Source organism: Momordica charantia, assembly GCF_013281855.1.
Source record: "Momordica charantia cultivar OHB3-1 chromosome 10 unlocalized genomic scaffold, Mcharantia_2.0 BLBB01000010.1, whole genome shotgun sequence".
In the NCBI taxonomy this organism is placed as follows: Eukaryota; Viridiplantae; Streptophyta; class Magnoliopsida; order Cucurbitales; family Cucurbitaceae; genus Momordica; species Momordica charantia.
Genome location: NW_028275158.1, coordinates 1557227 through 1572947, shown reverse-complemented (window position 1 = coordinate 1572947; position 15721 = coordinate 1557227). Strand labels below are relative to the sequence as shown.

The following is a 15721-nucleotide window of genomic DNA, read 5'->3' as shown; positions in this document are numbered from 1 at the left end:
TACCCACTTCTTACCGTATAGGAGCCATTCTTCGTAAAATGCCACATCCATCTATCCAAACCTCCCACAGCACTAATAGGAATATTAGATATGGTAGCCACATCTTCTTCTCCAACTACGGATCTGAGCTTTTGGACATCCCAATTTCGAGTAGAAGTAATAAAATCAGCTACCCAATGAATTCTGGACGGATCAAGACAGGGACTTAAAGGCCTGAAAGTGTTCTCTCACGGAATCCACGGATCTTTGAAAAAATTAATTGAAGATCCATTTCCAACCACCTTTCTAATTCCCGTAACCAACAAATCACGACACCAAACCATCCCTTGCCAAAAGTAAGATGAGTGGTAGTCCGCCTTTGCTGTCAGAATAGAATCCTCACATGCATACACTCCTCTAATAACCCTGGAAACAAGGAGATTAGGCAGTTGCAAAAACCTCCACAGTTGTTTGGCCAACAAGGCCTTGTTAAACATCACGAGATCTCGAAAATTGAGACCTCCTAGCTCCTTTGGCCAACACATGCGGTCCCAACTTATCCAGTGGATTTTCTGTCTAGCATCATTTGTACCCCACCAAAACTTAGCCAAGTCCCTTGAGATATCTGAACAAAACGTCTTTGGGAGGTGGAAACAACCCATGACATAAGTTGGAATAGCTTGAGCGACATATCTCTTTTCCTCCTGAGAAAAACTTTCCTTTCCACCCTTGGACAGCCCTCCACACTCTCTCCTTAATAAAATTAAAATCTCCACGTTTATTTCGAGAGATACTTGAAGGGAGTCCAAGATAATCTCCCAAATTTGGGACCAACCTCATTCCCACCACCGATTGAAGGTAATTACGAAAATCATCATGCACGTTGGGAGAGAACCAAATCATGGACTTATCAAAGTTAATTTTTTGTCCAGAAGCTTTCTCATAGTCCAGCAAAAGTAGTTTAATCGCAAACAATTCTGATATTTTAGCCTTACAAAACACTAGGCTATCATCTGCAAAGAGAAGATTAGAGATACTTGGACAATTTGAGTTAATCGACATACCTGAAATCCAGTTGTTCTCATGGGCATGTTTAAGGGATGCTGAGAGGCCTTCTGCACAGATTAAGAAAAGATAGGGGGACAAAGGATCCCCTTGGCGTAAGCCCCTTTGAGGGATGATATGCCCTTTTGCTTCCCCATTAGTCATAATGATAAAGGATGGAGTACTAATGCAGTCCATAATGATCTCGATCCAGTCCTCATTGAAACCCATCTTCAGCATCATTTGCTTCAAAAAGACTCATTCCACCCGATCATAAGCCTTGCTCATATCAAGCTTTATTGCCGCTAGACCTTCCCTTCCTTTCCTCCTCTTCTTCATGGCATGGATACATTCATGGCCAATAATAATGTTGTCATTAGTAACCCTACCCGGGATGAAGGCTGCCTGGCAATCTGATATAATTTTGTCCAGAACTAGCTTTAAACGATTTGTTAACACCTTCGTTACAATTTTGTATGAGACATTACAAAGGCTTATGAGACGAAAATCTGAAACCACTCTCGGCTCCCGCACCTTTGGAATCAAGGCAATGTACGTTGTAAGAGCATATTTTGAAATTAGCTTCCCTAGGAATCTAACTTATTTACTAACAAACTTTATCTTATATAATATTCTACTTCTCATCAATTTTTATTTGATATTAACAATGATTGGTTTGTTGCTTCAATCCGCTTCTTTAATATTCTTATTCTACTTCTTTTATATTTAAATATTTTTTAACATTATGTTGACGCAATTTCCTTTTTACAAGGATGGTTTTTTTTTAAAATTAAAAAGGTTTGTTTGAAACAGTCAAAATAATAAAAATATACAAAACATGATGTGTAATTTACACTATATAAAATTTTGAATAGTTACCTTATAAACAATTTTAGAAACTAAATATCAACACAATGTTACATCCGAATTAATTTAATTGTCACCGCTTATGTGATTTCTTTTATTTTCACGTTGAACCATTCGTTTTGATTTCAATTTAAAGTCAAATTTATTTTATTAAGATGTTTTATAAAACAAGTTGAACTAACCTACTTGCACTCAACATCTCACAATCATATTATTTTTTCGATTTCTATTTTATTTGCATTTCTCTCTCTTAATAATACATTAGTTGGCAAATGATTAATTAAATAACATACTAAAATTATATCAATGTTGTTAGAATGTCTTAATGCACCCACCTTATTTCTACATCAATAAATTTATTTAAGAAAAAAAAGAAAAGAAAAAAACCTTCCCAAGAGTACTTTTTTTCCATATAAATTTGTATAATTTGGCCAATCAAATCAACGAGAATCAGAGATATCGGCAAGCAAAGGCCACGGCCATAATATTTCAGCATGAACGTCCCCAAAAAATTGCACCACAAAATCTACGGTGTCCACAGTACCAATCAACCAGGATATAACTCAGCCGAGTCAGCTCATCGGGTCGAAAAAAAGAAAAAATCAAATATTTAAGGAATTTAAAATATAAATGATTCAACTTTATAAGACTGAGTATAGGGTGGTCCGAGTCCCACAAAACCTCACTGAAAATATCTAATGTACTAACTTTTGCTGTGGTGGTGGTGTAGTTGGATCTCTATCAAGGAATCTACAAAGCTTGCATTTCCAGATTGGTCCGGCCATTGCTGGCACTGGAAGATGGTGCTGTGCCTTCACCGACGTTCTCCGACTTCATTTCTTGAACGGGTGGCGGGTTCACGATGGTCATTGGCACAGCAAAGTTATCGGCCAGACGTCCCTTCATCTCCCTGTGTTCTTGACATAGAGCGCACCAGTGCAGGCAGCAATGCGTCATGCAAGGATCGCACGGGGAGTTCTGTAATCAGCATATCGACATTAGCAAACCACGCCGGTACTATCCAACTCTAAAGCAGAATATAGCATTCACTGGCCCGATTCAGATCAACTTTTTCTTCCAAAGTAGGGGAAATGGTTGCTTTCAATCTTCAAGTATGATACGGGATCACATTATTAAATTATGTCACAAATTTTCAAAGTGGAACTCGAGATATCGTCCTCTTCTCTACCCCTTAGCCCCTTACGAGGCTCCGGGTAGATCGAGATCTTTGAGCAAGATGACAACATATCAATTTAAGTATTCAATATGCTTGACAATGAAAAAGCCAAAAAAGTAAGTTAGCATCACAAGTTAATTTCAGAATCTGAAACCATTTGTTCAGTTATAGATCTAGATTGAAAAGCACATGAACAGAATGTTACCTTAAGATGATACTTCTTTTGCAAAGATTGGCGAACGAGTCCAGTGTATATGCCACACATCCACCAGGTAAACATTAATCCCTCACAAATGAGAAAAGTCGTGTTTGGATCAATGCAATGGAGTGCTGCAGTCGCTGTCGCCAAAGCAATGCCACCTTCAACGAAAATAGCATGACACACGCACGGCCTTGTCCAGTCCATATCATCGTCTCTCAAGCTTTCAACATTGCGCCCGAACAAAACACATGGACAGAACAGTCCAGTCCAGCCTGTACAAACGAAATAGGGGTACATACAAAGACGGAAAATGAGTTTACTACAATAACTACTTGCTCTTTGCAGAACCTGACATGAGCGGTGCCAATTGTACAATTGTAGAAGTTTCTACTTTCAAACATATATGTTCGAAAAGAAATAGTGGGGATTAAATGATCAGGTCAACCCACCCTAAGAACTCCGTTTCATTTGAAAATTTAGGGGACTCCAACCATGAATACGAAGAAAATGATATCCAAAACTCAGTTTACAAATAACAGATGGTTGATAAATATGTTTATTCATTGAACAATAACTGCTGCAAAGAGTATAAAAACAAAAGTAACATCAAATGATACTTAGATATAGATATGTCTCGGAAAACAAGTATGATAAAAAGATGATCAGGTACAGATAGTTCATAAATATGATTACGTTAGATTCTTGAAGTTTCCGCTACCTTTTATGTATGCTAGATGAGGAAAGAAAGCGGCTGTGGAAGATACGGGAGCTAGAAAGAATTCATAGTTTAGGTAAGGGTAGGAAAGGAGGCAATGGTAATTTCCCTCCCATGTGTGGGTTTTATTGTAGTTAGTTACAACTTGTAAGAATGAGTGAGAGATTATGAGTGTGGTTAGTTTGAGATGACTTTTGAGAGGGTAAAGAAATGCTTTAAATCCACTAAAAATAACACTTAAAAATTTCCAAAAACAATTAAAAGTGTTTGTGGATAAGCACTCGATCAGTGTTTCTTCCAAATATGCTTGTAGAAGAAGTGCTTTTACTTAAAAACACTTTGGTAAAAAATCAACCCAAATTCACCCTAATTCTATTAGAGAAAATAAGGTCGGAAGAGACTTTGGGGAGAAGGGGAAGGGATCCAGACTATAGGTAGGAGAATCTAGAGGGGAGGATGTATACCTCCAGCTTCTGTTCTAGAAATAATCTGGCATAGATTTTTGCTCACCAAACCGAACAAATCATTATTGTATCGCAAAGCAGTTTACTGAGATCTGACCCGAGAACCACAGAAGAATACTATCTAAGGAAACTTACAACTTTGGGTATCTTCAGCACAGCCAAAAATCCCAGTCGTCCAAGGTTCATCGGCTGGAGGTTCAAAGCTTTCAGGTAGAGGCTGTCCACACTCGTTGCATTTACGAACATTTAGCTGAAAGTCATAGAGGATTGCAATTATAAATCGTACGATTTTTTTTTCCCTAAGATATTCATATCTACGAGAAGTTACTACCAAAATTAAATAAATGTTCATACAACGTAATATAAAGAGCACAATCCCAGAAACCCATAGAGTAGTATCTGAACTAGAAGAATCATAGTGTGTATAAAAAGAAGCCAACAGCTGCAAATCAAGGAAAACCAAAGATGTCCCATTGTAATGGAAGACTCTACTACAGGCTCAAAAGAAGCTCGATATCAGAAAAATGGAGGCCCAATAAGCTGCTCAAAGCTTCTATTTAGTATATCCCTCGAGATACCACTTAAGGTGTGTTTGAGAGTGATTTTGGCATGACCAAATCACTTTTTGCCATTGTCAAAATCCCTTCCATTTCCATTGATCGTGTTTGGCAAATTAAAAAATTGATTTTAGAAAAGTTAAAAATCACTTTAAATTGATTTTTAAAGTATCACTTGGATGATAATTTTGAAAAATCAATTATACTTAAATCTCTTTTTTTCAAAATCACTCATCTTATCATCACTCCCAACACATCCACAACAATCGTTTTACTCCCACAACATTTGATGTAAAAGAACTCGTAAGATACTTCAAATCTTAGATAGGAGGCACCATAATCTGAACCTATCACCTCAAAAACATCTAAATCTGTAGTTGCTCATTTGATCCTTGCCACATTGGACTGATAGAAAATACAGTCACTACTAAAACACCAATTCTAAATTTTCTATCATCACATTTATTCTGGGAACTTTTAAATCTAAATCCAGAACTTCTAGAGCAACGTTCACCTGGTACCACTTAATCTTATCTCACAATTAGATCAACAACAGAACTACTAAATCGTGAAGTGATATGCAAATATACTTTGCACATTATAACCTGAAAGAAAGATACCAATGATATCAAAATACAAGCTCGAATCCACAGAGAGAAATGTGAGAAAGAAGAAGCAGCAAAAATATCTCCCAGAAATGTGAGATTCCTCCCCCCTCGATCGCCCAGAGAAAAGTAGAAAACCTGAGGAACTTCGATGGGCTGGTTAAGCTCACCCGGCTTGATCTCTTCCAAAGGTGCTTGATCTTTCGTCAATTTCACATATCGAGAAGGCGCCGCCCCATCCCCCATCTGAGATCGACCACCGACGAAAGAAAATCAATAAATCAAGAACCCCACAATTTATTGTCTAGGAAACTGCAAATGGTAAGAAGAACTTGCATCCAATCCAACCATATTTCATAATTTCAAAGGCATTGGATCGGTCGAATAGGGGAGAAACGATTTATATTCAAACTTAAAAGAACAAAGCCGTGAAAAAAAATTTCCACCTCTTCCGGGACTACAAAAAACGCAAAGATCAAAAGTGAAGAACAACAAAACAGAAAGATGTGAACAATTCTTACTGACCCCGGCAAGAGAATCAACTCGCCCAACAAATCTTCAGCGGAAATGCTTCGCTTAATTGGCGAAGATCTAATTTCCCCCCAAAGTCTAGTGAAGTTGCAGAGTCAACCGACCCCAAACAAAATTTTCCCGGAGAAACTTGAAGAAACGGAGATATAATACGACCACAATAGTCAAATTCGACGCGTATGAAGTGGGTGGGTACTGGGTAGATAAGACCTCCAACCGAACCGCCCGGATTATGTTTCGTGCAAACATTTATGGGAAAAGATTCGATTTTTTTTTTTCTGTTGGAATCAAAATTAATTTGGTTTTAAATTCAATTGATTTGTGTATTTGTTTTAGAATTTCAGTTTTGAGAAATTCCAAAGAAACGGTGCTTGAGTCTTTGACTGTCATATTGAATATCGGCTGATGGATCAAATTGTGTATTTCGCTGTTTGGAATCAAAGAAAATGTACAAAACACCTCGTTGAATTCAAGGTAGCATTTTCCGGATCAAATTACATTTGTTCATGAATTTACATTTGTATACTTGGGTCAATCTTAAATATACTTTTTAAGAATTTTTATTTTTGGTGTTACTTACCGACTTTTGAACAATTGACCCCCATTTTTTTAGGGTTAAGATTTTGCTAAATAGAATCAAGAATATCCACGACTTTAATCACTTTAGACATGTTCATATTGACGTTCTGTTACGTTTAACAACACTAATTAATATTACATGTAAGGATGAAATTAACACATTCTAATTTTATTTTCTTTAAATTATTGGTACGCCTCAAGAAGTTTCTTTCTTGTATAAATTTTTACAATAAGTTTGCAATCTATGTATTTTCTTAGTCTTTCAAACCATATATGAATGATTCCTACATAAACGCAGCTTCGTATCACTGCATACTTTTAGGTTAAATTATATTTTTAGTCCACGTACATGTAAATCTTAACTTCAACTTGATTGTTGTACCACAGGCTTTTGATTTTGAAAACCTACCAAATATGTCTTACTCTTGTTTTGGAGTAACAAAACTTCAAAACAGACCATTCTAGTTATGGTCTAAAACATAATCAACTCCGATTCATTTTTTCATTTTCAACTAAAAGAATCTCTTGAAATCTAACTCATATTCATATTTTTCCATTAATGTGACTTGTCAGATCCTCACATATTCAAAACAAAAAAGTCACATTATATAACCTATCCATCTTATAATCAAACAACATGTTACATTGAATTGTTGCATTCCTACAACCTTTCACCAACGCCATGGGCATAACCTTTGATCAAAAGATAAGTATTATAATGAAACATTTCAAAGTGTATAGATGGAATTGACCTGATTGTTGAAACATAGAGGCTAAAATGGCAATCAAAACATTATCTTTAAGAGGGCCAATTTCTATACCAACCAGCCCAAGCAGAGACCAACCCACTTATCCCAAGAGTAAGTGTATGGTTGCAAAAAGGGTTGGGCTCAATCTCAGCCAATCCAATAATCAAATCCGCAACATTGGCTGCCACACCCATCAATCTCATAACTCTATCACCTCTGATTTTGCTCAAACTCTCTTCTTTTGAATCTTCCTCACAGCTTTTGAGCTTCCTCTCAGCCTCAATCCCATGTTTCAGCACAATAAGATCAGAAACTATGAAGAATATGTAGCCAAAAGACTCACCAAAGGCTGATATAAAGCTCATCCTTTTGGCCAACTTAGCATCAAGAGTCCCAATTCTTGACAGCCAAAGCAAGTGGTCAAAGAAGAAGTAGACCATTTCACCTGCATTAGCAAGAACGGCGAGGAACCGGAAAGCCGGGGTCGCTCCGGGGCTGCGTCGGAGAGCGTTGAAGCCGGTCAGAAAGCGCCCGGTTCGGAAGGCCTTTCGGCTGATGCCGGAAGCAACTTCCCAGTGCTTGGCTCTGGTTGCCTTGTCTGGATGAGAGGTTTCAAGGTGCCAGTGAACTAACTTTGAAACATATTGGAAGGTCTTCACAAGCTTGTCTATGCCATCTCTTTTGGCTAAGAAGATGACCAGTTTGTCCACTGTATCAGTCATGGCTGTTCTGTTTATGGAGAAAGCAAGAAGATGGGTTGCACAGGTTTTGGCTGAGGAGTTTGATAGAGTTTGCAAAGACTCACAGTTTTAAAATTTTGGGAAATCAAATGAGAGCCACAAAATGGAGGTTTTTCTTGATAATTGTATGTGGCATGCTTGTGGTTGGCCATTATTTTTCCTCCTCTGTTCTAATAGGTTTCTCACTTTGTTTTGTTTTGTGGTTTGTCCTCATACTTTTTTGTTCGGTTTTTATTTCAACTTAAAACAAAAAAATTTGATACTTACCACGAATATATATTATCACAATGATGGTTGACATGGGGACTCTTAGATATGAAGTGGCAAAATATTAGTGAAACCTAAATGATTATTTCAAAAAAATGTTAAAAATAAAGTAGACATCTTGAAAGTTAAAAAATGACGTGGTAATATATATATATATATAATTCAAAGGTTAAAATAAGTATTTTAAAAAATTTAGAGAGCCAAAAAGTTCAAGGACCAAAATGTAATGAAAACATTTTATACTTTATTGGTTAAGTTACCAAAATGTGTCTCAATAATTTTGAAATTTTCACCGGGGATGAGAAGACCCCGCCAAACAAAAACCTAATGGAGGACTGCTTTCCAATCTCGAAAAAGAGTCGTAGGATGGTGGTTTAAGCACTGAATGAGTCTCAATAATTTTGAAATTTTCAATTTAGTCTTCTTATTTTGTCAAAACCTCACAAACTATCCAAAATTTTGATCTTAACAATAATATAATAATAATAATAAATAATGTTAAACTACTTATTTGTCCCTATACTTTCAACTTTAATTCATTTTAATTTATGTACTTTCAAAATGTTCATTTTGATCTCTATACTTTCAACTTTGGTTTATTTTAATCAATGTTTTTTCAAAATATTCATTTTGGTCATTTACTTTTAAAAAGTGACCAGTTTGGTTTCAACACGACGCTACAATCAATATATTTCTTAAAATGTAAACATTACTTTATACTAAAGAGTTTCCGTGATGTGTAAAATTTGTGTTAAAATTGAACAAATAAAGACTAAAATGATCCATTTTTAAAAGTACAGAAACCAAAATAAACATTTCAAAGTACAAGGACTAAAATGAATCAAATTTAAAAGTATAAGCACAAAAATTAATATTTTCAAAAAACACGGACTAAAACGAACCAAGGCTAAACGTACAGGACCAAGTATTTTAACCAAAAATAAATAAAAATGAACTACTTCACTGTCATTTAACCTAAAAATCAAAATTTGAAGATAAAAGTATAAGAGCACCGAAGATGTCTCATGAAGATGTATGGGTATTTTGAGAACTTTGAAAACTGGTTCTTGGCTGTGTAAATTACAAGAGAGTTGAGTGGGGAGTAGGAAAAATATCGACATGATTAGGATGAATCCCAACAAATTAATTACCTAATCTAACCAAAACTAATGCAGTGTCCAATGGAAGGCCAATCATATATTACTTATTAATAATAAATGGTAAGATCATCAGGCCAAAGATGTTTTAGTCGAAAAATTGCTAATCTAAGTTCACACGCCGCATCTTACATACAAGGTTTGCTGTTGGAAGATCAAGCTCCTTTCCAGAATCAGATTTCAGAAGGTCTTTCAGCTGGTCTCTTGGAGTGGAAAAGCAAGTGAGGAATGTGGCAAGAGCTGGAGGGATTGGCATTGATAGGGCTGAAAGTACATTTGTCAGATACTCGACATCGACAGACAACTGTTGCGCCCCACGATCCGTTACATATTGTATGCCACGCAGTTGTTCTGTGTAAAGTGCAGCGGTACCTTCAGCAACCTTCAGAAAACAGAATAAAGACGCACATGAGTGGTTCATTACAAACACATTCGTACAAGAATATTTCATGCTCTATGTTTTATTATCTAACAATGAGATTCTGGATAACCATCATCGGGTATCCATCATAGTGCTTTTCATGGCCAGATACTTTAGAGAGAGAAAATAGTTAAAATTTTACTAGATTTATGACTTTGGTACCTTGCACATCCATTCTGCAGCGAAAAACTGAGCCTCGTCATTGTTGGCATTGCTATTAGATATACCTTCAGCAAGCGGCTCCAGTTGTTGGGGTAAAGTGAGAAGGTATTCACCAACACTGGTAACGTAAGACTGGGGGTAAGAACTGAAGGTTGGAAGAGGAAAAGCACTAGGTTCCTCAACCGAACCCCATATTGGCAAACGAGACACATCGCTAAGGCGTTGTCGTACTTTGGATATGAGAACATCATATACGAGTTCATTAACCTTGTCTGCAAATGCTGCAACTCTCTGAGATGCGAGTGGAAGAGCATGGAAACGTGGATCCTTCGACTGCATGACAACAATATGAAGAAACTGCTCAGATGCTAAAACAGAAAGAGAAGGATTATCAACTGAGCCAAAGAAAGTACCACGGCAATTGAGACAACTGACCAAAGAAATAGAATATTATCGTCATTAATATTTCTCAAGTCTCAATTGGTTTTTGACCAGTAAAATTTTTTAAGTAACAACTTTATCTAACCTGGAAAAGCAGGGGAAAAGGCATCTCACAGGGAAAAAATTAAAAACAAAAGAAAAGAGTAAACGAGGGTAGAAGGAAAGGCAAAAGTTAATTAACCTGATCTAAGAGGTTAAAGAGTTTTTTTGCCTTCTCAGGAACATCAACAAGCCGTACGACTGCCATATCCAAGGCAGCCCTTCCACCCATAGTCACTTCCCTGTTGCTGTAATCACTGATTATATGAGACTGGTTTTGGTCCAAACTTGAACCAAAGACTGAAACAGAAAAGGTTGTGCTCAGTCTTGCAAGAGTAGCTCTCAAAGAAGCTTCAAATACAGATGACCTGCTAGTCAAACAATCAGCCACTGTAAGTATCTGTAGAGTCCCCTGGACGATGGACCACTCCTCCTCGTTTGACATTAAGTCAACTTTGCGGGTTCCATCCTTCTTGTCCAAGCCTGTTTCCTTCTTTAACCCAACACCATCACTACTCTGATCTATACCACAGACAACTCTCAGGGATTTTAGGGTTTCCTGGAGTGAAGAAATATACTGTAACATTACATCATCAAGAGCAAGAAGTATCTCATCAGCCTCCGAACCACCCGTAAAGCTAATGCACCTCTCAACAGCTGCTTCAAGAAATAAAATAACTTGTGGGATAGATTCCTCCATTCTGCGAACTGTTTCACTAAGTTCAATCCCCTGGGCTCCCACACCTCGAGTGACAGCTCCTCTAAGATCTACCTCTGCAATTTCAGAGGAAAGGATAGTACGCTCCATTTGTCCATACCTAGGACGAGGAGAATAAAACATTGTTGGATGGATTAAACAACATAATGATCTCATTGAAATACAGAACAAGGTAGAAAAGATATGCGCATGAGTTTCTACTGCAGCAAGATTTTAACCGTTTATGATTTATTACCTTTGTTTAAAAGCTTCAAAAGGAAAATATACAGCCTTCAGTGTGTTGATTGAAATGTTCAGGTCTGATTCTGAGAACAAATGTTGAATATTCCTAGCAAAGGTTCCCGTCATATTATGTAAATCAATAAGTGCTTCTAGATGCCTAGTTTGAATCTTGACACCCTTTGGCATATCTCCAGATAAAATATCTAAAATACCTGAAACAACGAAAGGACCTGCTTAGGGGGGAATGTAAAACTAAAACATACAGTGCATAGATCCCCTCCCGCCTTCCCCTCAGCCCAACAAAAAAAGAAAGTAGAAAAAACTAGAAATACAAGACAAAGGAAAGTCCACGGAATATGAAAAGGAAAAGTATCATTGGACGTCGTCGATTGAATTCACAACCAGCAAAAATCACAAGGATATCATGCTGCACCTAAACATAATTACATAAAATACCAATCTATCAAGATGCGGACTTTCATAGACTTGCCTTAAAAATAAGTAATACATAACAAAGACGGTGATTCCAACAAAATTAAGGAATTGAAGGAGTAGAAAAGGCCTGAAAGAGGATTATCCAAAGTTCAACACTTCCAAGGATTAGATCACATGATAATTCAATCATATCTATGCTGATAAAACCTCACACTACTACATCCAAAGGTTGCTTTTACAATAAGAAATACAGCTTATAAAGTTCAACCATGTTATGTAATAATGGAATTTAAGAGAGAAAACAAGAAACTATTTCATTGATATATGAAATATGATAACAAAAGGGGCCCAAATTGGGCTACAAAAAAGCTCTCCAATTAGATAAGAGAGAGACAAAACTATAGTGATGAAATATAGGGGAGCATTTACACCAAGATATCACCAAGAAAACTATGGATTCAAATAAGAGATGCAGGGAACACTCCTTATCTTGGAAGATTCTTTGATTTCTTTCCAACCAAATCGTCCAAAGAAACGCCCAAACAAAATGAAGCCAAAGGCAAATTTTCTTCTTTTTGAAGGGGTGACCGGTTAGGGTATAGTCCAGAAGCATCGATAAATCGGTAGGTAAAGCCGTCAACCATCCAAAAAGAGAAAGGAGCTTTTGCCAAAAACTTGAGGCTAAATCACAAGAGACAAACACATGACAACTAGATTCGCCATGTTTTTTGCATAAAGTGCACCAGTGAGGAGAAATATTCATGAAGGGCATACGTCTTTGAAGGGCACAGCAGTTGTTCCACCATGTTACGAAGTTATGGATGGTCTGTCCAAAGAAGTTAGGCAAGAGGCATGCTTCCCATACAATGATATTTTGTGAGAGAAAGAGATCCATGCCTTAATATTGTCCATGTTTCTTCACGCAATATTATTGGCATACAAAAGAATAATCAAGACTGGAAATATTTCTTTTTAAAGGAGTATAAACAAATTAAATTGAACTTCTACGCATCATAAACAATGTGCTGAAGTACTTGAAACTTGAAAGTATAAAAGTGATTTGAGATGTTGACTTTAACCTTTCCCCAATGCTTTTGTTCCGGGAACAACATCTGCAGTTGCAAGGTTGATACGGGAAATAAAACTCGACCCCACAACTGCCATTATCTCAATTAAAAGCTTTGGGACAAGAGCCTTGTATTCATCTGGAAATGCAACCATACACCTGCAAATGAAACACGTCAAAGGGTGGCCCCATTTGCAACCAGAAACTGAAAAGAGAACTAGCAACTCTTAACTTTTAAGATATTTACGGAAGCCAACTTCCAAAACTAATATCATAATAAAATTACATCAAGTTATATAACATAAATTTTCATAAGCATCCTTTGAAATAAAAGGACATAAAAGCATACGAATTTATATTACCACTTCCATTCTTGTTCGAGATAGAGTAGCAATTCATCATAGAAACTTGGTAACCAACTGGTAAATGAAACTGATGGAAAACTGGATTGGAAATCATTATTAGCTGTCGGTCTTTCAAGTTCACTCTTTTCATTAGCAAGTTTATGTGCTCGTTGCTTTGAGTCAAAATCTTCCCAAAGTTGCTTTACAGGCTTCAAGTGAACTTTTGTATAGTTCAGTTCTAGAGACTTGAACCTCCCAATTCGAAGGAGAATTACCCTCAAATCTTGTGCAACATCAACCTGTACCATATATGGAATTCTTACTTATAAATCATGAAAAATCTTGTATTCAAATGCAAGCCTTTGCAAAAGATATGTACCTTTCTATTTGTGAGTGCATCTGTTAAACGAGGCTGAACCATAGCATCAAGCCTGTCCTCTAGGACCTCAAGTTGCTTCCTCACATTAGCAAACTCAGCAACCTGATAGAACATCAAAGAAGTTAAGCTTGCATTTAGCAAACATGTGAGTAAGGCAAACGCACCAATGAAGAATTTTACCTCCCCAACAGCAGACAAGCAGTGTCTCATGTTGGCCAGGGTCTCAGCAGCTCGAGGAAGATCACCACTGGCAAAGACATCTTCCACTGTCGAACTTAATTGGGCCAACCCAGCAGCATCCTATTGAATACAATTTAAAAAAATGCAAATGTATGCATATGTTATCCAAACGTTGGTTACTGGTTAGTATAAGTATTTACCATGAGAAACTAGCATACTTCATCTAACGATCTCAACCTGTAATGTCTCATATGCAGCTTCCATTCTCTGCTTAACAGTATCAACTCTAGCAAGGGCGGCTATAGATTCTGCAGAGGATCCCTCTGCCTGGAGAAGAAAAATTACTTGAGTGAGACACTGGAGAGATATATATATATATATTTTATAATAATAATAATAACAGTTACCACCCAAAAAAAAAAAAAAAATTAAAGAAGGGTGGAAAACGCTTCTTCAAGCTCTCCCCTAAAAACCAAAACAATGTGATGAGCATCTCTTTGGCAGTGCACGAACTTGATGGTTTGCTTTGCGATAGAATCTAAATAAGTCCCACTTCAACTTGCAAATGTTTCACTATTCACAGTTCGCATCAAAAAATGATGTAAAACCAAAATTCGCAGCTTAGCAGTTAACTAACTATAAGATCAAGTCTCAATACTATAAGTACAAGATTGCCACTCACAAAAATTGACGAGAGTTGGAACTTTCTATAACCTCCCTAGTCTGCGCATTGAGCTTCTACCTAATGCCCTTTTCCTCCGTTTATCCCTTCTTATATTTTTGGTGCAATATTGAGAAGATACTATAAGAACAGATAACAAAATCTACAAGATAATCAAACACAAACGCACAGAATGCTCCAAACTACCTGTAAAATTCAGAAAAGAAACCGGCGATCGCACAAAAATAAAGACCAAAGCAATTTGAGGGGATTGTTATGGTTGTCACCTTCTTGAGCTTCTGCAGGATCCCAGAGACAGCAGATCGCAAAGAAACAGCGTCGTCACGGAGGCGGATAACATCGCGAGTAGCACGAGGGACGCGAAGGAGAGCATTGGCACTGAGCTCCTCGAGTGAGGCGGCAATCTCCTCGGACACCATCTGAAGCTTCATCTCCAAATCGACGAGATGCTTGTCCAAAGAATCCTGTGGGTGGCGGGTCTGACAGGCGGAGTTGATCCATTTCTTGGGGTCGAAACTGTCACTGGAGAAGGGACCTAAATCAAGATTCATGGCTGCCGGAATTCAGAGGTTTTCCGATTCAGCGAATCATGGAATTGGAAGCTGCTTCCAGATCCGGGGAAGGAGCCCAAGTCACAGTTACAGAGTCTAAAACCACCTCATCTCATCGTTGAACAAACTCTTCTCTTCCAAACTCCCAAGGTAAAAATAATAATTTTCTTGGAAATTAATTTTCGTTTTTATTTTTTAGTTTTAATTTACTCTCTTCTATAATTACATTTTTTTCATTTAATCTCTGGTTGTTGGTAAATACTTAAGTTAGATAATGATAGGTTTATATGGCATAATATTATGTTAATGGACAGAGATTTAGAAAGGAAAAAAGTTATATAGAAGTTTATAATTATTTCTCCAATTTTTTAAGAAATTGGTATAAATAACTTTAACATTTATTATTCACGTGCTATAACTAATTTTTGTCGTAGGATTGTAATTCTTA

At 37.0% G+C, this 15721-nt stretch overlaps 3 protein-coding genes across 5 annotated transcripts; all 3 read right to left on the bottom strand.

The window, feature by feature from the left end:
- Window positions 1-2347: 2347 nt before the first annotated feature.
- On the bottom strand, window positions 2348-6381 carry LOC111011615 (PLAC8 family protein). 3 transcript variants are annotated; one of them, XM_088118861.1, is made up of 5 exons: window positions 6136-6367; window positions 5626-5856; window positions 4584-4698; window positions 3273-3541; window positions 2348-2868 (listed from the first exon to the last, which is right to left on the bottom strand). In XM_088118861.1, exons 2-5 carry the CDS (start codon window positions 5854-5856, stop codon window positions 2641-2643), a joined length of 843 nt encoding a protein of 280 aa, XP_087974987.1. In that variant the 5' UTR covers window positions 6136-6367; the 3' UTR covers window positions 2348-2640. The 3 variants fall into 3 exon arrangements, with proteins under 3 accessions (XP_087974987.1, XP_022141152.1, XP_087974988.1); XM_022285460.2 differs by having other exon boundaries at window positions 5749-5856; window positions 6136-6358; XM_088118862.1 differs by having other exon boundaries at window positions 2859-2996; window positions 6136-6381.
- A 921-nt stretch (window positions 6382-7302) lies between these two features.
- On the bottom strand, window positions 7303-8382 carry PEX11B (peroxin 11B). Its single transcript, XM_022285493.2, has one exon. It carries the CDS (start codon window positions 8189-8191, stop codon window positions 7520-7522), a length of 672 nt encoding a protein of 223 aa, XP_022141185.1. The 5' UTR covers window positions 8192-8382; the 3' UTR covers window positions 7303-7519.
- Window positions 8383-9651: 1269 nt separating this feature from the next.
- Window positions 9652-15414, bottom strand: EYE (conserved oligomeric Golgi complex component-related / COG complex component-like protein). Its single transcript, XM_022285310.2, has 10 exons — window positions 14989-15414; window positions 14278-14367; window positions 14041-14160; window positions 13861-13962; window positions 13500-13780; window positions 13151-13296; window positions 11650-11848; window positions 10839-11514; window positions 10217-10549; window positions 9652-10015 (listed from the first exon to the last, which is right to left on the bottom strand). Exons 1-10 carry the CDS (start codon window positions 15271-15273, stop codon window positions 9737-9739), a joined length of 2511 nt encoding a protein of 836 aa, XP_022141002.1. The 5' UTR covers window positions 15274-15414; the 3' UTR covers window positions 9652-9736.
- Between the last annotated feature and the right edge of the window lie 307 nt (window positions 15415-15721).

Coding starts and splice junctions, on each gene's coding strand:
- PEX11B (XM_022285493.2), bottom strand. CDS start 8,191: ATGACTGATACAGTGGACAAACTGGTCATCTTCTTAGCCAAAAGAGAT.
- EYE (XM_022285310.2), bottom strand. CDS start 15,273: ATGAATCTTGATTTAGGTCCCTTCTCCAGTGACAGTTTCGACCCCAAG. Junction 14,368..14,988: donor TCCTGCAGAAGCTCAAGAAG/GTGACAACCATA, acceptor TTTCTTCTCCAG/GCAGAGGGATCCTCTGCAGA. Junction 11,515..11,649: donor TTTGAAGCTTTTAAACAAAG/GTAATAAATCAT, acceptor TCCTCGTCCTAG/GTATGGACAAATGGAGCGTA.
- LOC111011615 (XM_088118861.1), bottom strand. CDS start 5,856: ATGGGGGATGGGGCGGCGCCTTCTCGATATGTGAAATTGACGAAAGAT. Junction 4,699..5,625: donor CTTGTATTTTGATATCATTG/GTATCTTTCTTT, acceptor TATGACTTTCAG/CTAAATGTTCGTAAATGCAA. Junction 3,542..4,583: donor TGCTGAAGATACCCAAAGTT/GTAAGTTTCCTT, acceptor TCGTTTGTACAG/GCTGGACTGGACTGTTCTGT.